Raw genomic sequence first — 22,553 nt, forward strand, 5'->3', positions numbered from 1 at the left:
GAAGTGAGTGAGGAACCTGTGCTGGATTTCTGCAATAGAAAGGCTGGGACTGCCCTGTTCTTCCATCCTCATCCTCTACTACTACACCAACTTCATCCTTTCTTAAATAGAAAAAAAAATAAACAAAGCCAACCCTTTTACCCACTATGTATTATTGGAACATTGGGCAGAGCTATGCCAGCTGAAACAAGCAGATGGCAGTTCCTTTGCTAACTAGAGAAGAGGGACAGCAGAGGAGCACAGGAAGGAGATGTCCAATGTTCCAGCCAGCCAGGCATAAGTGTGAGCAGGTGCTTGTGCAGCTCATTCCTGCAGCACTAGTCCCAGTTAATAAATTCTGCCAATAAGCTGAACTTATAGGCTAGGCCAAATAAAAAAGTCTATACCACAGAGGAAACCTGGCAGGCAGGTGCCTGCCCCATGCCTTGTGGACACAGGCTTGAGACTAAACTAACTGAAATATAGCCACATTTTGCAGAAAAAAATATGCTTGCTATAACTAAGAATTTAGGTTACATCAAAGGTTTCCACTGCTAGCCAATGGAAATTCACTGTGGTGCGTAAAGTATATTTTATACATTAGGTGGATGGAGCCAGGAGCACAGGAAATGGTGCCTGACTATTTATGATTTATGGTCTGTTAATGTGTGGCACCTAAACCATTTTACCCAATCCCAATATTACTTTTTCACATGTTTTTCTTTCCATTATTCCCAGGCCTAATGTTCTTGTTTCAATTTATGCTTGCTGTTTCTTGTCCTTCCACCACTTAACTTACCACTGAGAAGAGCCTGGATTTGTCTTCTTGAAGACACCCTCACAGGTGCTGGCAGCTGCTATTGGGTTCACCTGAAGCCGCCTCTTCTCCAGGCTGCATAAATCCAGTTCCTTTACATCCTCCTCACCTGGCTCTGACTCCAGCCATTCTGGGGAGTCTCAGCTAAACTTGGCTCCAATTTCTCACTGCATTTCCTGGAGGGGCTCAAAAGGACACAGTGCCTGGATGTGGTCTGACAGGTGCTGAGCAGGAGCATAATCCCTTCCCACAAGCTCCTGGCTGTGCTCTCTCCAGCACAGTCAGGAGGCCATTGCCTTCTTTGCTGCCAGGGCACGCTCCTGATGCACAGGCTGTGTGCTGTCTGCCATGACTCTCCAGAGCCCTTGCAGGAAAACCAATCACCCCCAGCATGTATTGGTGCAAGGGCTCAGCATTCCCAGGTGACAGGAACCTTGCACTTGTCCTTGCTGAATTTCATAAGGTTCCTCTTGGCCCATTCCTCCAGCCTGCCTAGGTTCTTCTGTATGATAGCACTGCCCACAGCATATTCACTGTTCCCTCCAATTTGGTATCATCTGCAAATCTGAGGAAAGTGGATTTTATGAACTCTTCAAAGCACCTGGTAAAGATATTAAACAGAACTGTTCCAGTCTCTAGATCCCTGTGGCACTCTACTAGGTAAACAGGGAAATGTTGTCTGGGTAGAGAGCAACTCATTTAACCATTCTCCTCTGGGCCAATTCAATGAATTTTTGGCCATACAGACCATAACATCCAGCTGGGGTATAAGAATGTTGCTGGAGACAATGTCAAAAGCCTTGCTAAATTTGAGGTAGATGATAGCCACTTCTCCCCAAATCCAGTCATGGAACATAAATACAATCAGGCAGTCAGATATGACTTACATTTGGTAGATCCATGCTGATTGTTTTTGATCACTTTCTCCTTCATATGCCCAGACATGTGCTCCAAGGAGATCCAATCCTTTATGTTTCACAGGGACCAAAGCAATGCTGATCAGTTTATAGCTTCTCAGATTGTCTTTGGCCTTCCTGAAGAAATGTGCAACATTTACCTATTACCAGTTATTAAGGAACCTTCCATGATCTCCATAACCCTTCTCAGGTGATAGAGTGGCCCTGCAGAGCCACCTAATCTTGGGTTTTTTGGCACCTTGGATGTGGTCTGTCTGCTCCCATGGTGTTTTGTTGTCAAACTGTCTCAAGTAACCCCCAGCTAAACACTCATCCACTGCTGGTGGTTCTCTTTGGACCCTTTCCCTAAGCACAGATGCATGGGATAGTTTGGTGATAGAGACAGCAAATAAACCCTTAGAATGCCTCCATTTTATCAGGGTCTGCTGTCACTACATCACTTCCTCCATTCGGCAGTGGCTCCACATATTCCCTCCTCAGCCTTTTCATACTAACAAAGCATTGGAAGTTAGTATGAACTCTTGTTGTGCTTCTCACGTAAGTCTCAACTGCATTTAGGCTTTGTATCTCCCAAGGCTACTCCTACTAACTCAGGTAATGTTTCTAAATTATTCCACTGTAGCCAGTCCCTGCTTTCATCTCCTCTATATCACCTTTTCATATTGGAGCTCCACCAATCTCCCTGTTCAGCCACACCAACCTGACAAAGATAGTTGTAGATGTGCAGTGAAAACAAGAACACTGACTAAGATAGCAAGAATACTTCAGTATGCTTCCTGGACAACCTGGAATTTCTCATCTTCTGTATTCTGAGGAATGCCACTCAGTACAAGCATTATCATCCTGTTCTCCCAAGGCTCATAACATAAATAAGGCACAGATATCTATGGTAAATATAATGTTTTAGAAACTAACTCTAATAAAAATGATCACAGAATCAATACATCCCATTAGAATATATTTTCCTCAAGCATTTCAAACAGTCTCACATGGGCATTCAGCTGATCCATTTCTTTCTTTATACTTCTCTCACTGCTTTTAATAACTTTTTTTTTAATAAAAAAGCACCTAGAGTAATAGATTGGCACATTCTTGACCACAGCCACAAGAATATATAGGCATCTCTATGTAGTTTTACATACAGTCTTAAAAAGTACCTTGCAATTGTAGTTCAGCTGGCTGAAATGGTTATTGAGATACAATTTGGCACCATGTGTGATGACAAAAATAGTAAATGTGTCACAGAGAGAGGGATTAACATGGTTATTTGGAAAGCATTGCTCTAGATTGTCTTGATTTAATAGGTTTTCATGGGTATAGAAGCCATAAACTGCTATTTCTTTTTTTTTCCCTCCTTCTTATTTGTTAAAATCATCCATAAACTCCTCAACATGGGGAAAAAATAATGAGCAAGATCAAAGTAGTGGCTTAATCCGTGTTTCTTTTATGCTTTTGTGGCAAGAGAGAACAGCAAATTGTAAAAGAATTTCTGCCTACCTGCTGTGTGGAGTGCACCCAGCTAAAGCTCTGGGCCCTACCCACTCCTGGCCTGGAAAGGTTGCTCCATGCTGATCTTTCAACATAGGGAGGAAAAGTTTCAATTGATTTTGGGGTGGGTGGGACCAGGAAGTCACATCACTGCATTCTGCAGACAGCAGCAGCAGCCTGGCTGAGCACAGATCTGGGTGTGCTGGGCAGGGACGTGAACGTGTGCATTTTGAGTGCCTAAAACCCTTGTGAGTGCTGTACCTCAGCATCCCCAGTGCCAGAGCTGTGCTTAAATCCCACCCAGGTCCTGTGCTTCATCAAGTGCAGACCTGCAGATGCTGGGGGAGTCAAGAACTGTAGCTTCTCATTGGTATGAGGCAGTACATCATGGATGTATCTGCCGAGCCACGACCTCAAATGATGCAATTTCATTACATGTCCTCTTTTTTGTCATATTTTTCTTTACTTATGTGTTTTGCAAAACAAACAGCTTTTAAAAAGTGGCCGGATGTCTATCATTACTTTGGTTTTATTGATATAGTCCATATTGATATGGACTATATCTTTAGCTTTGATATAGTTCAAAGCTAAAGAGTCCTAAAAAGTATAAGTAATATCTTTTTGAAAGCAGATTTCAGCGATGAATCCCCTGTTCATTTTTTTTTTCTCTTACTAGATGCTGCAAGTTTTACTGTCTTCTTAACTTCTGAGCAGTAAATTGTCTAGTAAGAGATGCTAATTTTCCCAACTTCATACAATAGAAGTCTTTGTATCAGTTTCCCACAACATTCATGGAGTGCATGGAACACTCTACTGTGTGGAGTGTGGAAGGAGTCACAATGATGATCGGTCAGTCAGTAGAAGATTAAGTAAAACTTTGTAGAAAAATGTGAATACAGAGTTGGCAGATGCTTACCATGTGAACTGATGGATTTATTTCTCACTAATTTCTAGGTCTTGAAAAGACTTTAAAGTTTGTCAGAGAAAATCTAAAATGTTGTCAGTAAGTCCAACAAGAAACTTCAATAGCTCAGGAATACCAGAGCTTTCTGCAAGTCCATGTTAGCAGGAGAGACACAACTTTCTCAGGACCTGAAGAAGCAGAAATACATTTTCTGCAAAACCAAGGACAAAGCAGACACAAGTGATTCCTATGATCTATATCCAGATACCTACTAAAGTACAAAACAAATTGTTCATCAAATGATGTTATTGCATTATTGTTTGTAGTGGAGGGTCTAGCCAGCTAACTGGAGATACACACAGGCACTTGATCAGCTGAATCCCAGCCTGGTTTCTTTCACTGTGCACCAGAAACCCCAAAAGACTTCACGTGAGGTTAAGCATTTCTTTTTGAGTATAGCTAGATGTAGAGATGTATGAACACATTAGTCCTGTACAAAAAATTACATCTTGAAATACCCCATAAACACTAACTACACAGCAATTACACTATCCTATTAGTAATGCACAGAATACTGACCTATTTATTCTTTTGCTATTATGTAAAAATAATGAGCTGTGCTTTTGACCACTGATTTATCCTTCTTCCAAACACCTGTGGATTAAAATTTAAGCTACTTAAATAGCTCCACAAAACTCCTGGTAGGCAGCAAAAGGCAAGGCTATTCAAGTATTTGAAATGCACTGCTACAGACTGTAAACACTCTGAAGGATATGTGAACATAAGGTCCCATTCCAAATCAAATTGCAGGGTAGAAAAATAATTTTGTTTAAAGGTGTAGGTAGTGTACTGTTTAAAGTTTGTTTGATTTTATTTTTTTAATTACTGCCTTGTAAATCAATTTCCAAAACTTACTTGGTAGACAATTCACCATCCCTTTCTCTCCCTTCATCCAGCACATCTGAGAACTCCTCACTCCACTGTCAGGAGTTATTCACTGTAGTGGATGAAAACACTCTCTACATGTGCACAAATATGTCCATCCTGAAAGATGTCAGGAAACAAAGCACAAAGCCAGACACTAATGAATACAAGAAATCATCAGCAACTGTGAATGAAATAAAATATTATTGTGGTTATCATGTTAAAAATCATGGAGGGAAAGTGACATAGTTTTTAACTTATTTTTTATAGTCTAAACCATATCTTAGCAGAGTTTGACTCAACACGAGGATAGCACAAACCACCTCACCTTCCTTGAGGATGTGTAAGCTAAACCTGCCAGCAGAACCACAGATTGTTTTCTATGCATTCACACTGCATGTAACACTTATTTCTTCATGAAGGACGTCAGGCCAACAGGAATGCAGCTTAACTGGTTTAGGATTTATGAAAGAAAGAAAAGAAAAAAAAAAAACCTGCAAACCTGTATGCTTTCCTGTGAATCAAAACCTACTTGATCAAATACTTATACTTACAAAAACATTGTGAAAGAATCTGAGGTGAGGTTCAATAGGAACCAAATAGCTGAGATAGTCCTGCAGAAATATATTCACAGTAATTCCCTGAAATAAAGGTATTGTTTTCATGTGTCATGTTAATTTCTGATGTAGCTTCAGGACTTGATAGCTCAGAAAGAGTTACTGTGTGGAACTTGGCATCACTATCAGGACTGGCTTTTGGAGGATCTGAGCACATAAGCAGGCAGCATTTCTCAAAAATAAGAAAATCAAGCATTGAAGGAAGGTTCATGTTCTGTAAGGGGCATCCAGCTCCTGAAAATACCTGACTGTCCCTTGAGAGTTTATCATCGCAGAGGACAGGCAAACTCAAAATGTAAAGTTCAGTGTTAGAGAGCATTTATTTCTGCTTACTCAAATTAAAAAAAAAAAAAAAACAAACCAAAAACAAGAGAGAGAAATGCTGATATATCATGAATCATTCATGTCAATTGAGACCCTTAGAGTCCTCCAGGATATAAAATGTTGTAAACTTCACTCAAGAAAATTACACTGCAGGTACCAATATCCCTAAAATCACCTATACATAAGAACAATAAAACAACTCTCTATGAACAATTTCAATTTTATAATTAAATAAACATTCTTTCAGTACAAAAAATAACTGTGATAATTTCATTTTTCCTTTTAATTAATATGGGAACAGAAACAGAGTGTCTAAAGATGAAGAAGTATGGCTCAGACCACCTGAAGGTTTCTAGAAGCTCTATGAGCATTTCTTATCTAAAAGAAAAACCCCAATAATAGCTTTCCATTTATCATTTAAAAGAGTAAAAATGTCCATGTACTGTACATTCCATAAAGAAGCTAGAATGTGGCAGTGTATCTGACTCATAAGTTTTGTGTTTATTTTTAAAATGTTCTGTTAGTACTGAAATTAAATTAATTTGTGAACACCAGAGGCACTTGGATGCCTGGAGACAGTTTTGGAATGATACACAGTCAGTAAAAGGATTATAGGTCTGCCAGTGATTCGTAGCTGAAGAGCTCCCTCTCAGCCTTATAACTCCAGTAGTTACTGTAAGTAACAACAGAAGTCATTAGAATAAGACCCTGCTATTTTAAGGAAACTGAAACTAACTAAAAATACACAAGTTACTTCTGATTCCCATAATGATGCCTATACTTACATACAAAGAGTCTTCACCATCCTACTAACAGTCATTAGGTAAGTCCTAATTATGTAGGACTAAAGTAGTAACATTGTAACACTGATAAATCCTTTTTGTTACAAATAAATAAACTCAGAGTGCTTATAAAATCTATAAACTCAGTCCTTTTGCAGCAGCATTTTTATGCCATTTCACACCACTACAGTGGTTTTTTATACAATCATATTTTAATGTCTCCATGCTTCTGCTTCCTGAATTTAGTCATCACAAAATAAAGCCACCATTGTCTTTTGCCTAATTATCCTTTGCCTTCTATTGGATTTTTAGCCAGGATTTTGCTCAATAAAACAAACAGTCCCCAAAAGGCAAACAAACTGCAACTGAGGGAAAAAGTGACTTCCTGAAAGCACAGATAGTTCATGAAACAATGGATACCTACTGCTGCCCAGTGAGAGATAAGATGAGAGGCCAACACGTTATGAGCAAAGGTTACTGCACCAAGTCCTGAGTGCTGACAGAGTGAGAAGAGGCCTGTGGTACCAGCAGTACCAATGGCACAGGTCTGTGTGCACCCTGCAGTGGCAGCACTTGGCACATCCTTCTCCTGCCCTCTGCAACCAGCTGAGCTGGTCCTCTTCTATGCCATGAAGCTGGAAGGGCACAGGGGAAAAGTATTGTTGTGCAGTTTATTAACTGCTTTCCCTGGGCAATTCTGTCATAAACAACCAGTGATATTTACTCATCCCTCATCTCCAACAATATCATGTTCCTAGTTTGTACCTCTGAGACTTTCACACTCTCTTCTGAGGACAATCCATGCAACCCATTTTTCCTGCTGGTTCACCTATGCCAAGAGCAGAACATTGACTTCTGGAGGCATTTTCCCATTGGGTAACCTGGCTTTGCTCTGCCATGCCTCTCTCTACCCACCTCGCCTCCTGCACCATCTCAGGTAAGGATCTTCCTCTATGCTATGCTGAGATTCTGCATTTTTACCTTTGCTGCACCCTCACACGTCTAAAAGGAATGTCTCAAAGTAAATAAAATGAAAATTGGCCCTTGGCACCTTATACTGTATTGCTAGAGAACAGCAGTGCCACCAAGTCAAAAATGAAGTGCTGGTGAGCTTAGGAACATGGAAACAATGTTAGGAGAACAGGTGAGAAGCCTCAGCCTGACCTCCCTAACATCAGTTTACTCCAGGAAGGTCCCTGGCTCCACGCCTCCAGCTGTGTGGTGCCTGTGTGAAGGGACCCTCAAACACCCCTGAGCAGCCAGCAAAGGATTCCCTGCTTTAAAGGGTACCCTGAGAGCCAAAGCAGACAGGTCAATGCCTTTCATCCCACAGCTCTGGGCACAGAAGACACTTCTGCAGGAAGAGGCCATGTCCAGGGTACCACCACAGCATTATGAGCCAGCCAGAAAACACTGCTGAGAGCAGCTCTGAGCTGCTCCAGGGACTGGTTTGGTAACCAGTCCTAGGTGGAGTAAACAGGTGGCACATTTATCTTCACTTCCTCTCCTCAGCACACATCCCAAGCTCAGTTTAACTGGATGAAGTGAGAAATTTCAATTTGTTTTTCCCTTAGTGTAATGATGCAAGAAGGGGCAGCATGCATTCACAAGCCTGGCCCTGCTTGTTAAAAGAACTACAACTGTTGCACTGCCTCCCAAGAAACCTCAACAATGTGGTGGTATTTGCCCACTAATTCATAATATGCATAGGTCCCTGAAGTTCTGTTACCACTGAGTAAATACACTACACAAATGATGCTAAAGGCTTTCCTTATCGCTCATCTTATGCAAAGCAGTTTTATGCCTATTTAATTTCACTGGTTAAAGGGGAATGACTCCAGAGTTTGTATCAGTATGAGATCAGAATCCTGCATGCAATTTCCAGGAGCATGTTAAATTATTTCATCCATAAACAAAAAGCCTGTGTTGCATGATCAGCTCCAGGCTTTCTATTTTTGATGTGTAACTAACTATAGGATCAGGAGAGTTGTATTCCATCTTAAGAAATAGCAGCTTTGCAAATCTAAAAGAAACACAGATGACTAATGGGGGAAACTTCATCCAGAACAAGAAAGTAACTGGAAGAAAAAAGCAGATCCTGTCCGGAAAACCTTGCTTAGCTCCACTCTGGCTTGGGAAAATCTGCTTGTGCATAAACAGAGCTACAGGAGAATAGGGCTACTATCATTTATTTGGTTTGTATTTTCCATCTCTTTGACCACTTTGGCAGACCACCCTTGTGCACACTGTAACACAGGACATGAGATTCCATCTCTTCCTGAAGTGCTTCTGATAACATACTCAGATAAGGTGTTAAGGACCATGAATTCTGAACTGACATTACTTTCACCTATTATTCTAGTATCCTTACTAATATTCAGCTCTTCCAGAAGTATCATGACATGTCTCACAAAAGGCAGTCTGAACCTTGCTGCATAGGACCACCGTGTAATTTTCATAGCCACTATGATGTATACATTTTTTCAAAATACTGATTTATCTTTTATTAGAGTTGACTGACAGATGAGTGACAGATTTTCATAACTTACTTCATTTTTCTAATGGTTGGTCACCTGGAGAAGAATTACAGCATTTCAGAAAATATATTTTAATTTCTATATATAATATGCAAATCACTATATGTGGAACTAAAACATCAACTATTTTTCATAATCTCAAATTGATAGCAACTGGTTTCGTAGTTCTGTGACAATGCCTCTTTACATTAGACTGCCATAAGCATAAGAACATGAAGGGGAAAGAGCTTTTTACAGCCATTTAAGAGCAGTTTTTAGTCCTTGTGGTTGTATAGACAGACTTTCCTACACACAGTGAATCAATATACTTCTGTCTACTTGTGGACTTTGGTGGACTGGAAGCTGCATCATTAGTTTACCTTGTAACATGCCAAGATGCAATTACTTACACAAAAAATGCTGTTAAAAAGCAGTTCAACACAAACATAAATTCCATGCTTTTGCGTGGAAACTTGAAAATGCAATCCTGACTCTAATCTTTTAAAAAATCCAGTTCTTTAAAGATTCAAACAGTACATGAATGAACAGTACAAAAGCAATCCCGCATGGCACTGGAGCACATCTTGCCTGAACACAGCAAAAATAATTTAAACAGCCATTTTAATTTAAATAATTAGGATTTAGGAAAAGGCACACAAAAAATCTACTCAGTGGATCTATACCCAGTTGTGAAAGCTAAATTTGGATTTTTTTGTCAAAACTGACTAAATTTCAATAAAATGTTATAAGGAATGTGCAGGTGAAAAGAAATGGGATTTACAAGCAAGAAACAGTGACTGCACATGGTATGTAATCATTAGTAAAATCCAGTACTGCTGGAGTTCACACAGATTAACTATGCAGCTGGATAATAACTCCGAAAATGTTTATGACCAAGTATTATTTGTACTTCCTTTCTGTAAGATAAGGACAATCACATTTCTTGTTCTGAATCATAAACCAACCCTGTTTTCCACCCACTCAGACTTCTCCCTCTGCAGGGTAGTCTTAACAGATTTAGGGCCAGACTGTGACATGAATTTGACATATGATCTCCAGCAGGCAACCCCAAGAAGAAAGCCTCTACACTTAGACACAAGTATGAACCCCATTCCTTTCCAAAACACACCCAAACCGGGTCCTGTCGGCAGCACTTCCAGAAATGTCTTTTCCTGAAAATAAAAGGATGGGATACAAGGTTCATTTTTAAAATAGGTCTAGAGGAAACAATATATCATTGGATAAGTGATGGGGTAATGCACTCAGAAGAGAGGGGAGGCTAGGCTTAGTGCCTTCTTCAGCCTAATGGGGATTCAATCCCACATCTCCTACTTAAGAGTTCAAGATGCATCCAGCTACAAGAGGCATAGGGATGAAGACAGAGCACAAGAAAGAATGCAAACTTTTGCTTCTTCTTCCTTTAGAAGCCATGACTTCAAAGCCAAGCAGCTATTAATGCATATTGAAAGCGTCACAAACCTATTTATGTACAGAATGGTATTGCAGAAACACAGATGAGTCCTGTTTTATGGAGCCAACTGCTCTCCACCTAGGGCTTGGATTGGGGTGGGGAAGACATCTCAGGATGTGGCATTTCTTTGTCATCACAAAAGCATATCCCAGAAACTTCATGCATCCAAAAATAAAGGAATATGCCCAAGCTAGTTCAGCTTCCAGAGCAGCTACACACACTTGCACAAAACTTCAAAATGTAATCTCTAAAGTCACAGCTCTGTGTGTAGAGGATAAACACTGCATGGGACAACACTGGGTGAACTCAGTCTTGGTCATTCCGGAGGCAGGACATCTCAGCCTACGTCCCGAAGGGAGAAATAAGTGAAGTGCTGCCGGATGGATGGCATGTCCTTCATCTGGAGAAGATGCTTATACAAAGAAACATAAGAAAAAAAAAAAAACAAAAACAAAAACAAAAACAAAAAAACCCCACAGATTATAAGTGGTCTGGTGAATGTGCACTTTTCTCTACCCTGAAATTGTACAAAGATTTTCTACTACTTTTAAGCAGTGGTGCACAGTTGAGCCAGACTGAACAAAAAGAAGATACAAATGAAATGTTTTCAATATTTTGAATGGGTAACCTAGTAGGCTCCTTTAAAAAACACAAAAAGCGCAACCACGCCATTTCCAAGCCCGAATATCCGTAACCAGAAGGTAAATAACAACCTTTTGCGAACCGGCACTAGGAAATCCCGCCCGAGCGCGGCCGGCCTGATTCAGGGCTCGTGAATGCGGAGCCGCGCTGCCGGGCAAGCCGAGAGGCAGCGGCCGGGCCGGGCCCGGCTCCGCCGCGCTGCCCGGCCCCGGGCGAGGCGCGGCGGCCGCGGGGCGGTGCCGGCCGGGCCGGGCCGGGCCGGGCAGGGGGAGGCGCGGCCCGGCCCGCCCGCACCTGCGCCCGCCCTCGCCGCCGCCTCCTCGCCCACCTGGCCGCGCTCGGCACCGCCGCCGCCGCCGCAGCAACATGTTGCCCAGGGGAGCCTCGTCCATGCCGCCGCCTCCCAACCCCGCTCCCTACTTCCCGCCTCCGCGGGTCACGCTGCCCTCCGGCCTGGAGATCCTGCGCACCTTCTCGGGAGCCGTCATCTTCCTGGAGATCGTGAGTGCGAGGGGCCGGGGCGGGGGCGGCCGCGCTGCTCACCTGCCATTTTGTGAGCGGGGCAGGTGTGGGGCCGGGCTGGGCCGGGCTCGGCGCCTCGGGCCGGGGCCGCGGCCCGCGCACAGGTGGGTTCGCGGGGCTGTTTGGGCTGTCCGGGGCTTGGAGCCACGCTCTCCCCCGCCCCAGAAGGCACCACGGAGAGTTACAGCAGGTTCTGTCTGCGCGCGTGTACGCGTCCTCTGCAGACTCCTACAAGTGTGCTCAAAGTCATGTGTGTGTTAGAGCTCGCTGGTGTACGCAGGGCTGAGGACCTTTGAGCTGAGGTTGGATGTGACTCTGGCTCTGTAGTGTCACTGATTAGTAGGAGATAAAAACCAAAAAAGCTCGGTAGAACTCATCATTCATTAATTTTTTTTTTGTTATGATCAGAGCAGAATACTGCTTGGGTCCCAGCCTGTGAGCTGGATCCCACCTCACAAGCTGTAAAATTGTACCTGAGCAAGGCACAAATCAAAACTCGAAACACAAGTCCGGGCACTAAATCAGGCCCAGAGGCAGCAGGGACAAAAGGTTAATTTGGTTGGCCAACCAATTGTACATCTGACAGCCAAGCTGTAGTGGACAGGTGTAGAGTGAGGGAAATAGCACAACAGCGAATGCTGAGATTAGCAGTCTCTACACTACCGTTCTAAATTTATTTTTAAGGAGCCCTACAAGTTTGCACATTGAAAATACTGAAAACATTTCATGTGTCTCTGTTTTTTGTTTAACAGACACTTTCTGCTATCCCTTTTGCTTCCTCACTGCCCATCACTCTCTGGTCACCAAGTAACAGACTTGCACCTGCAGTCTTGTGAAACTAGAGAAAGTTTGGTTCTTCACAGCTAAAAAAGGAACCCTAGAGAACAACTTGAACAGTAATACATAAACCCATGGGAGCTTTGAACTGAGACTAGCAATGCATCTTTACATATGTGCTGCTGCAGTGTAATGCCAGAGAGGACCAACTAATTTTATAGCAGGCATCTTTTGAAAGGTATCTCTTATCCAACTGTGATACAAAAGAAAGCTCTCTGAATCTGAAAATGTAACCTCTGACTTCCTGGTTTGTAAATCTGTAGAATTTTAACAGGAAAGAAGTAACTTGCACTTTGAAATAGATTTTAGTTGACACTATTCAACAGGTTGGATTATGAAGTTTAATCTTTCTGTAATAAACAAACATACCTGGAGTGAGTAATAATTGTCGTCTATTTATCCTTTTTTATTAAGATGCAGGATTTGCAGGAAGAAATAGTAGTGTTCCTTTGGCCAAGAGGGTTAAACCAGGGAAGCCTTAGAAGTACATAAATTGTCCATCAGGCCATGCCTGGCACAGCATCCCTACCAGTCATTTGCTGTGAGGAGTCTGCTGAAATGAAAATTGGCATTACTGAATTATTCTCCATGTTATGATGATTCTGGAAAGCTCTATATTTTTCTAGTCTTTACAGCATAGTTTACAACTCACTTTATTCTGTATTGTAGTTTTTTTTTTCTTTTTGCTTTAATGCTTTCTGTCCTCTGCAAAGCAAAACAGTTTGAGATTGAATCCAAAGTAGTAGAAATACATCCTTTTCGTGCTAATTTGTGTATATAGAGAGAGATGTGTGTGTGTGGTGTGTGTGAACTGTGTTTTCACATTTCTTATATTTTGCTCAAAATTACAATAAGGGTAAAATTTTCAGCAGCTGCACACAAGTCACCTGGGTTTCTAAATCCAATTTTCAAGACTATTTTAAGAGTTTTTAGGAATTTCGGAGTGGCTTTGTCTTTTCACCACTTACTGCCTATCATTTCTGAGAGGAGGACTTGGGTTCTCTGAGTACTTTTGAAGTGTTTCCTCTTGGTTCCTAAGAGTCATCTGATGATATGTACTGTGTGATATCAGTTCTTAGGCAGAAAGGACTGAGTAAAACTTGTCCAGTTCATTCTCTGTATTCCTTTCCTTGCAGGTGTTTGGAACAATAGTCTGGATTTTGGTCGCCTCTACCCAAATTCCACTGCCGCTGCTGCAGGGATGGGTAATGTTTGTGGCAGTGACAGCGTGGTTCCTCTCCATTGTCTTCCTCTCCGTGTTCCTCTTTGGTTATGCAAATAGAATTGCTGTCAACTGGAACCAGGCGGTAAGATTTTTTCTTTATTTAAGGATTCCCTTTGTTTATAAACTGAAAATTATTTAATGAGAAGTGTTGATCCTAAAATTAACACCTGGCTTTCTGCTTTAGGACAGAGTTTTTCGAACAGGAATTCAAAACCAGAAAAAGAAAGAATAGGGTTACAAAGGTGGCAGAGGAAACTGTTTTATGATGGAGGCTGAAGGAGCTTTTTCAGCTGTTTGAAAAGTACACTTGTGCTCTCTGAGCACATAAAATGTATGAGCAGCAGGAAGAGGAATAATTTACCAAGGTGCAACAAGAAATTGGTTTGAATGCCTGGAATTATTGTGCATTGGAAATCAGAAAATACTTTCTGACTATTAGAGAAGTGGTAGTAACACCTTGTGAATATTATAAAGGAAAGGATGCATTTGTGAACATACTGTATGATGTGGTTGTCTGAGATAGCACAGACTGGACTTCAGCACCCAGAAGGTTCCCTCCAGTTCCTAAGAAAGTCTACTGGTGACTTTTGGGTCAGTTCCTCAAAGCTAAGGCAGCAATGGTGAGTGGCTGTTAGACCTTAGGTGGTAAAAGACATCCTAACCTGCACTGTGATATATCTTAACATCTTATCAGGAGACTTAATGTCTTCATCTTTCTTAGACAGAGCTTGGTGTGACTACAGATATAAGTATTCTTTGCTGAGATTTTAGTTTTGAAGACAGATCCTGAATCTTGCTGTAATTGCTTGTTATGGTTTGTGCCAGTAGTTCTCAAAGACTATAGCTTCCTCTTAAAAAAGGGAAGTTTTTTGTATTAGTTTTTGCCAACCACATGGATGCCTCAGGTTATTGACTGGTAATTTACATGCTCCTTTGTTGTCATTAACTGTTTTTTACTTTGAGTTTTTAGTACTCAAGTAGTTAAGCATGAGATTATATCACACTCTGTTATATTACTGGAAGTGAATAGTAAGAGGCAGTATAACTGTGATCAGAACTTTTAATTTTCAAAAAAAATTCTTCCAAAAGGACTGCAACTTCTAAACCACTGAAGTGTGTCTGCCTGTAAATGCTGATCACTTTCACTTTGCTCCTGGGCAGCTTAGTTTTCCTATTGACACTTTCCTTGATCATAGCTGGAATTGCATCCTTCAGTATCAATAGCTATGGATATTTATCTGCTCAGGCAATTTATGGATAGGCCCTTAAAGCAAAAGTTCTTTAAAGCAAATCATAAAGCTTATGAGTTTGGAGCTCTGATGAATCAAAGCCCATCAGTGCTAACAGACTGGATTCTATTAAAAAGCAAACTTTGGCACTTCGATAGTGAATAAACACACATACAGCATCAGCTTTCCAGCACTATGCAGGCAGTAATTAGGCTAATAATCAGTTACAATCACAGAGACCTTTACAGGGATTTATGCTGCAACATCCTCACAAATTATGATGCAACAAAGCCCTTGAGCATAACTAAAGTAAATTAATAGTGTCCTGGGTTTCATTGAAACTGTTTGCCAGTTTACAATCATGTATCTATTTAAGAGTTGCTGGGTAAGGACAAAGCCTTAGATTGAAAATGCTATACAAATTTCATCTTTTAACAATTGTGTGTGTGTTATGCATTGGCTACTTGATGCTGGCAGTTTGCTGTACAGTTAATTTTGTCCCTTGTATATAACAAATTGCTGGAAAATTTTCTATATCAGGAAATGGACTTGTATAAAAACTGCATCTGTAACTTCAAAAAAAGCTGACAGAACTCAGTCAACCTCTTCAATAAATGCAGAGGGAATCATTTTATCTTTAACTTGTAGCTGAAACCCAGCCCCTCCACCTGTCAACAAAAATAAGAGAAGATATTTCACTACTATTTTCAGGTGCCCAAATGTTTTGTAACTTGTTGACACTCAACTCTTTAGTTTTTTTCTGTGATGAGTAGGGTTTTTTTTTACTTTCTGTTGCAAATAGATAATTAAATACTGGAAACACTAAAACTGTTTTTGTTACTATAAATGCAGTCCTGGATTTAGTAATACCTTACACTGTAAATATATCTGCTCATACTAATAGAGATATTTAAAATATAAGATGATACACACTGGAAAAGATGAACCTTATGGAGCTCCATTGCTCAGTACATCAGTGTATTAAACCAGATGGTATGACAAGTACTGCCCTTTACAGCCTGACTCACAACACACTCATTTACAAAATTAGACATGAGCTAAATTATCGTGCTGCTCTCATAGTGTTTTGCATGCACTTTGTATGAGGTTTCAATGATTATACGTGTGGGAGCAAGGGAGAGTTAGGCACTATGATAAGAATTAATAAAACCCAAAAAAGATCCCTCATAAGGTCTTGGGGATTTTGGTCACAGAAACCATAACCATGTAAATGTGAAACCTTACTGGTGCTACAGAGCTTCACTATAATTGCTGCCAGGAGAAGGAAATTGGAGGGTTAGGCAGGAGAATGAAGGAGATGAAAGAGGATGTCCTGAAAATATCTCTCCTGTATGCAGTCAGTCCTGATCTAAGTGGAATGGGGAACTGTAGTAGCAGCTTATATCATAACTTATCAAAACTGACTAGGGTGTGATTTAGGTGGCTTTAGCTGCAATCAAAGATGGAACAAGTAATGAGTTTGAAAAGAAGATTCTTTCATTTAAAAGAAAATCTCATCTCTATGAAGAACATGCATTTCTCTGGACAGGGTAGTGCAGCACATTCTCACTGCTCTCAGGCAGGCAGCAGGCAGGTAAGGATGTCTCACAGTGATTTCCAGCGCAGGCGAGCGTTGTCTGCTGGACACACACAAAGTATCCTGGGTTCTCACTCTAGGCATGCTGACAGTCCATTGCACTCACTTGAAGTTAAAGTTCATAAAGAGCTCATTAGTACTGGAGTTAGACTGCATATCATAGGTATCATAAAGCATACATATACTTGCATATATTTTAAAAATTGTCTCTGTGGTTTTTGCAGACCTTCACAGGTATATGCGCAAAGTATATGTTGTATGGATCAAAACTTGAGTGCAGTGCAAATGTCAGCTTTTCAGACTGAATAACTGAGGAGAGGTTGGAAGAATGCTTTAGACATTTTAAACTGTACTGGAACATGCCTTAGATCTTGCTGCTGGAACACTGGGCTCTGAACTAGGGCCTGCAAAGGCACCAGACTTTTTAATGTGTGTCAGTAATGGAACCCAGAAATGAAAGTTAGGGTTTAAACCTTACATTCAGTTAGCATTCATCATAGAGGACAGAATTGCCTGGAGAGGGCCAGGAGAGAAGCATATTTGAAGTAAATCCTTAAACCTGTCTGCACAAGTCTTGGACGTTTTATTCCACAATATCATGAAGAGCTGTCAGGTTGCTGACTGTTGGGTAGAGCCAAGTCAGAAAGAGTTGTGGAAATACCTCAATTCTTGAATCTCATTGTTTTGGGACATTGGACATTTCAGTTGTGTCAAAGCTGAGTTGTTTCTGGGCATTTAGAGAAGAAAAATTTAAGCACGGAGGGAAGATTTTTGAAGCTTTGATTATAGCTGAGAAGGGACTTACAGGACTGCAAGGTTGTATTGTACTGCTTGAATGGTGATCAAGTTGTCCTGTATATGTCTTCTTTTTTGTCTGTCTGAAGGGAGATTTCTGTAAATTCCACTAAATTTAAGGTGGTCTAAAAGGTCAGCATGTGTATATAAAGATGAGCATGTGCCTCGTAATTTGAAAGAATATAAGATTTGGGGAGAGGGAAAGCTGCCCTTTATCACTAACCATGTTAATGAGTTGCTTATAATTGCAAGAAGCTGTGAAAACATGTGCAGGTTAAGCTGTCAGATGGATTTAACACTGCTTATCTCAACTTAGTGTTATCAGTTCTTGTTTCATGTTTCAGTGTGGGATTTCATTTGTACTGAGATGAGAAGAATTCAATATGTTTTGGAGCCCAGACTGATTCTGTTATTTGCTTTTTAGGATTTTATTTTCCATGGGGCTACTTTTGTCTTCTATTTTGGAGCATTTCTACTGCAAGCAGCAACTACATCTCTGCATTACTTCCCCCGCAAATTCAACTCCACCACACAAGAGACGATTCTAAATGGTCGTGAATATAACATAAGCATAGCAGCCTCGGTATGTGTTTTCTTTATTTGTAGCAGGGGAACAGAAGTCTGTAGCAAGCACTTGTAGCCAGTCATTCAACTTGGGAATTTGACAGCAAACTGTCATAGAAGAGGAGCTGTGAGAGAAAGAATTGCCTTTGACAGCAGCAAGTAGTGTCTAACCAGAAACATGCAAAAATATTGGTGTAAACTAATGCTTATGGATAGCTACTTACTCTTCAGTATAGTGTAGAGTTCATACTCTTCACTGTAGTGTTTTAAATATATGATCACTACAGCTTATAATTTTTAGACAAGGTGTTTTGTAAAAACAGTTTTGGTTATTAGAATAAAAAGTACAACTGAGCCTTTATCAGAGTATAAGGTATAAAATGTGCTCAAAATTGCTTTTTTATACCATTTAGATAGTCCTGAGCATGCCATAGAGATAAAATTTTGGACTAGATCTTTGTGAAGCTCACATATGTGCTTACTACATCAGGGCCCTGCTGTCTCTTACTGCAGTTATTAGAATGCTTTTCTTGATAGCCTAAGCCCAGAATGCATTTTTCTCACTGTAGTTGCATCATCACTGAATCAATGTGTTTGGTGATGTGGGTGTCCATAGCTGAATCAGAAAATATATCGGGCTTTATTTTTTATCCTGGCTGGACTCTTCAGGGATGAGTAGAGGTATTTCAGTCTTAACTTATAGACCTGAAACCACTGCTCTTAATTTTTTATCCAGAGACTTTCAGGGAACTGTATATATTTATTAAGCTTCTAAACCCTCTGTTCTTATCTGTTGTCCTTAAAACTCTGTGCACCATAACTTTAGCACAGTAAGCACTTTCAGTTCATTGTAAGATAAAAAGAGATGAACTGAAGGTGTAAGGGTCACACTGTCTGCAGGAGCAGCATAGAAAGGAGAAGCCTTTAGCTTTGGCAAGGCAGGCCCTGAAGAGGTGAGGTGGGTGTGTCAGTGTCCCCAGGCCAGAGTTCCTCACATCACTCACCTGCCTGGAACACACTCGAGGGCATCTGATCCCTGGTGGCCATGTGGCACAAGGGCAAAGATGGTGTTCCAGCTGTGCCTAAGCTAAGGGAGCCTCTTTATACTAAGCAAGTATCTTAAATTCTACCCTTAAGTGTACCTCTTCAGTCCTAGTTTAATGTGCTCATGTCCCACTGAATGTATGGTCACTGCAGTCATTTTGTCTGACAACAATACTGGGCACTCCAAGAAACCATTCCCTGTTTCCATGCTAATTTTTTTAAGGGAGAATTCAGTTCTTCAGGCCAATCAAATCCCTGTCAAGATAAGAGAAGGAGAAGATTATTTTGTAACTTGCCTCAGTATCTTAATTAAGAATGGCTGGTAAACAGTAAATTTAGTCTTTGCATTTTTTGTAGAAGTGTATATTTAGGAAGTCAAAACATACAGAAAAAGATTTTGAATCTTTAAAATATTTCATTGAAACAGTCTTGTCAGCCACATGGCAAAAAGAAAAAAGATTACTAACATTCTGTCTTTTAAGGTGACATTTATATACTGTGATTAGAAATACATAAATGTTCATTTTAACAGGTGATGGTTCTATGGTGTAGCATTTATTCAAAACTTTAATTAGTCAAAGTAACACTTGTATGTAAAGGATGATTGAATTGGTATATTAAAAGAGACAGAATTCAGCTGTTATCACTGGACAGTATGAGAAATGTTTTTTTCAGAAATTCAGTTTCTCCTATCTTCTGTCGAGTGTACATTATATACTCACTTTCATTGTGGCGTGACCTTCAGTTCAAATCTGTCCAATTCAGTTCTTGAGCAGGAGCAACTTCCCTGGCATTGCCTGGGAAGTTGTTCTGATGGCTGGGTATCTGGTCAAGGAGGGCAGACGGGAGTTGTTTCTGTGTTTCTTCAAGTAAAAGAGTTCTGCTGTTTAGAGGGTTTTCTGCTTTGATGTTTTCTGGGGTAAAGGCATTTAGTTGGAAACATCTGAGATTGATGTTTGACCAGTCTAGATAAGAGAACTGAAATACACAGTGTACATACACATATTTACTTTCACCATAACTTATACGGAAATTCTATTTCATGTTCTATTTCTAAATGTCTGCTGAAGCAAGCAAGTGAAAAGCAGTAACATGAGGCAGTAGTAAAATTGGGGTTATTGCAAAGAAGTTCCTGAGAAGACTTCAGAAGATCCCAAACCTATCCTACCTTATTAAGCGTTTTGATTGGGGGAGGTACCTTTTGAATCACTTGTGTTCCTGTATTCATTTAGAATAGAAAAATATTGTAGAACAATGTGTGATTCACTTTTTTCTTCCTTGTTTTTCTCTGCTCCTCCTCTAGATTTTTGCCTTTGCAACAGCTATTTGTTATGGTTGCAGCACAGCCCTGGCATTAAGGAGATGGAGGCTAAATAACAGCTGAAGAGAGGTTAATGCCCACGTGTTCCACTTCAGATCAAATTAAGTGCTACTTGTCTGTTTTACTGTAATTTAATTCTAAAAAGACTTTTTTTTTTTCTGCTTAAAATCTGTTTTAAATGCAAGTAACCCCTAATCAGGATTTCTTCAACAGAAAAAAAAATTCCATCTCTTCCCTTTCTCATAATTACTTTTACTGTGTACTCATTGTAAGTTTTTAGAAGTTTAGGGATAAAGAGATGTGTCATTAGCAGACAACAGAACTCCAGCGCTACACCAGAAGAGGAATAAAATGGAAAATAAGCCAAGATGTTGACTGCACAGGCAGCTAAAAAGCTGCCCCTTGTAAAGCCTTGGCTTTAAGCGCTTCGTTACAGTGCACTCCACACAGGTAGAGCCATGGGTGTTCTGTGTGCTGCCCTTTGCATGATCAGAGCCCAAGCTGACTTTGAAATTCCAACTTAGTATATATATATATTATTAACTTTGCTGTACAGAGACAATATTTTAAAAAACCATCCAGTGAAATCTTTTTATACTGTCTTTTAGCCATGTCTGGTTAGGGTCACCTGAGCCTTAAAGCTTACTGTGTTCTATACTAGATGAAAACTGGGACTTTCAATCAGTTGTTTATTAGTTTTAGGAATTTAGCTTAATCAGATCTATTTATACTACAAAACAAAGCAGTGCATTTGTGTTGTGTGTGTATATACATGGTATTTTTTTGTTTAACAGGAATTTTTGCACTGTTTAACTTTGTTGCAGTACAGCTTTGTTCTTGCTACTTCAAGTGCTGCATTTGTTAGGTATTATGTGAGTCAGTATCATTTGAATGGAATGTTACCAAATAGTGAATAATCTCTGACCTCAATTCTTGCAGTGTGTTATTTGTTGCATTCTAAAGCTGCAGTGTTGTAAAGGTGTTCTTATTTGGACAGATGCCTATGCAACATCTTGCTGAAAGCAGTGGGGTGCAAAGCGGTCCGCCCACTATGGAGTTTGCTTTTCACATGAATGACGTTTAATTGAGCCTCTCTTGAATATCCTGGTGTATGATGACATGCATTATTATATACAGAAAATTGATTTAGCAAAACTAAACTATAGCATTGTGCTCTGCTCCCTGACACTCATGTTGTTTTGTACATGGTGAAACTTTTTGTTATTTTGCTAGTAAATAATTATTGCTTTTGTGAATAGTGCCAAAAAAGATAAGCTGGGACAATAAAGGCTCCCTGTCATTTGTAAAACAACTGTTCACTACATCTTGCCAGTGCACCTGATTATTCTGCAGAGACCAGCAGTGGTTGCGTAAGGGAAGACAAGATTTCCTTCATTCCCAGGCCTACTCACTCTCCCTGAGCCAACAAGGGTGTTTGCCTTGGAGGTTACTTTATCAAACTTGTCAGCTACAAGGATCTCTGAGGGGCAGCCACCCTCAGCAGTGCCCTGCTGATCCAGGGCATGTTCTTGTGGGTGGCACAGCAGTGAGTGGCAACCTTCTGACTGTGGAACCACTTGGTCATCCTGAATTACTACAATGGGACGTTGTCATTTATCTATTTCCTAAGATTTTGTACTCTGCCTGATTTTTTCCCTTAATTCTCTCATTGCATTTAAAATTTTTGTGAACATTTTATCTAGAGTCCTATACTTTTAAAAATACTTCATGTTGTACAAAATACATTTACGCTGGAGTATATGGATGAAAATATATAACAAAGACTTATGCTAAGCAGCATTAAAGTTACTTCATATATTTATGGCAGTAGTCTGGTTATTAATTTTGTCTTTAGAAAACTACCTTGGTACTCTGATTCACCTGATGTTAGAGATGCAAAATTCAGGCTAAGATTCCATGAGAAGGCACAGTTGCACTGGGGCTACTTGCACATATGCTTAATTAGTGTCACAGCTACTTTGCCATGTGGCACTGTGTGGATATTGGTGAGAAAAGTCAACGTTTCAACATTACAATG

General features: G+C 40.4%; 1 protein-coding gene and 2 long non-coding RNA genes across 5 annotated transcripts in view; 1 reads left to right on the top strand and 2 right to left on the bottom strand.

Moving 5' to 3' along the window:
* Positions 1–12,193, bottom strand: part of LOC135284106 (uncharacterized) — a 28,782-nt gene extending 16,589 nt beyond the window's left edge. Inside the window, exons 1-6 of one of the 3 annotated variants that reach the window (XR_010349613.1) lie at positions 11,852–12,191; positions 5,021–5,149; positions 4,118–4,316; positions 1,684–1,830; positions 1,093–1,361; positions 779–972 (exon numbers count right to left, since the gene is read on the bottom strand). This is a non-coding gene — a long non-coding RNA (uncharacterized LOC135284106). Of the gene's footprint in view, positions 1–778; positions 1,362–1,683; positions 1,831–4,117; positions 4,317–5,020; positions 5,150–11,851 lie in introns of all 3 variants that reach the window. The other 2 variants (XR_010349615.1, XR_010349612.1) reach the window with 2 other exon arrangements.
* On the bottom strand, positions 9,345–11,600 carry LOC135284144 (uncharacterized). Its single transcript, XR_010349630.1, has 2 exons — positions 11,453–11,600; positions 9,345–11,151 (listed from the first exon to the last, which is right to left on the bottom strand). It is a non-coding gene; the product is annotated as an uncharacterized LOC135284144 (long non-coding RNA).
* Positions 11,641–22,342, top strand: MAL2 (mal, T cell differentiation protein 2). The gene is made up of 4 exons (XM_064395361.1): positions 11,641–11,882; positions 13,877–14,047; positions 18,011–18,169; positions 20,498–22,342. The coding sequence occupies exons 1-4, from the start codon at positions 11,748–11,750 to the stop codon at positions 20,576–20,578; spliced, it is 546 nt and encodes a 181-aa protein (XP_064251431.1). The 5' UTR covers positions 11,641–11,747; the 3' UTR covers positions 20,579–22,342.
* Positions 22,343–22,553: the final 211 nt, after the last annotated feature.

Source organism: Passer domesticus, chromosome 1 (assembly GCF_036417665.1).
Source record: "Passer domesticus isolate bPasDom1 chromosome 1, bPasDom1.hap1, whole genome shotgun sequence".
Taxonomy (NCBI): Eukaryota; Metazoa; Chordata; class Aves; order Passeriformes; family Passeridae; genus Passer; species Passer domesticus.

Excerpts from the sequence above, each read along its gene's own strand:
- MAL2 (XM_064395361.1), top strand. The coding sequence starts at position 11,748 with ATGTTGCCCAGGGGAGCCTCGTCCATGCCGCCGCCTCCCAACCCCGCT. Across the intron at positions 14,048-18,010 it reads CTGTCAACTGGAACCAGGCG|GATTTTATTTTCCATGGGGC; the intron begins GTAAGATTTTTT and ends TTTGCTTTTTAG. Across the intron at positions 18,170-20,497 it reads ACATAAGCATAGCAGCCTCG|ATTTTTGCCTTTGCAACAGC; the intron begins GTATGTGTTTTC and ends CTCCTCCTCTAG.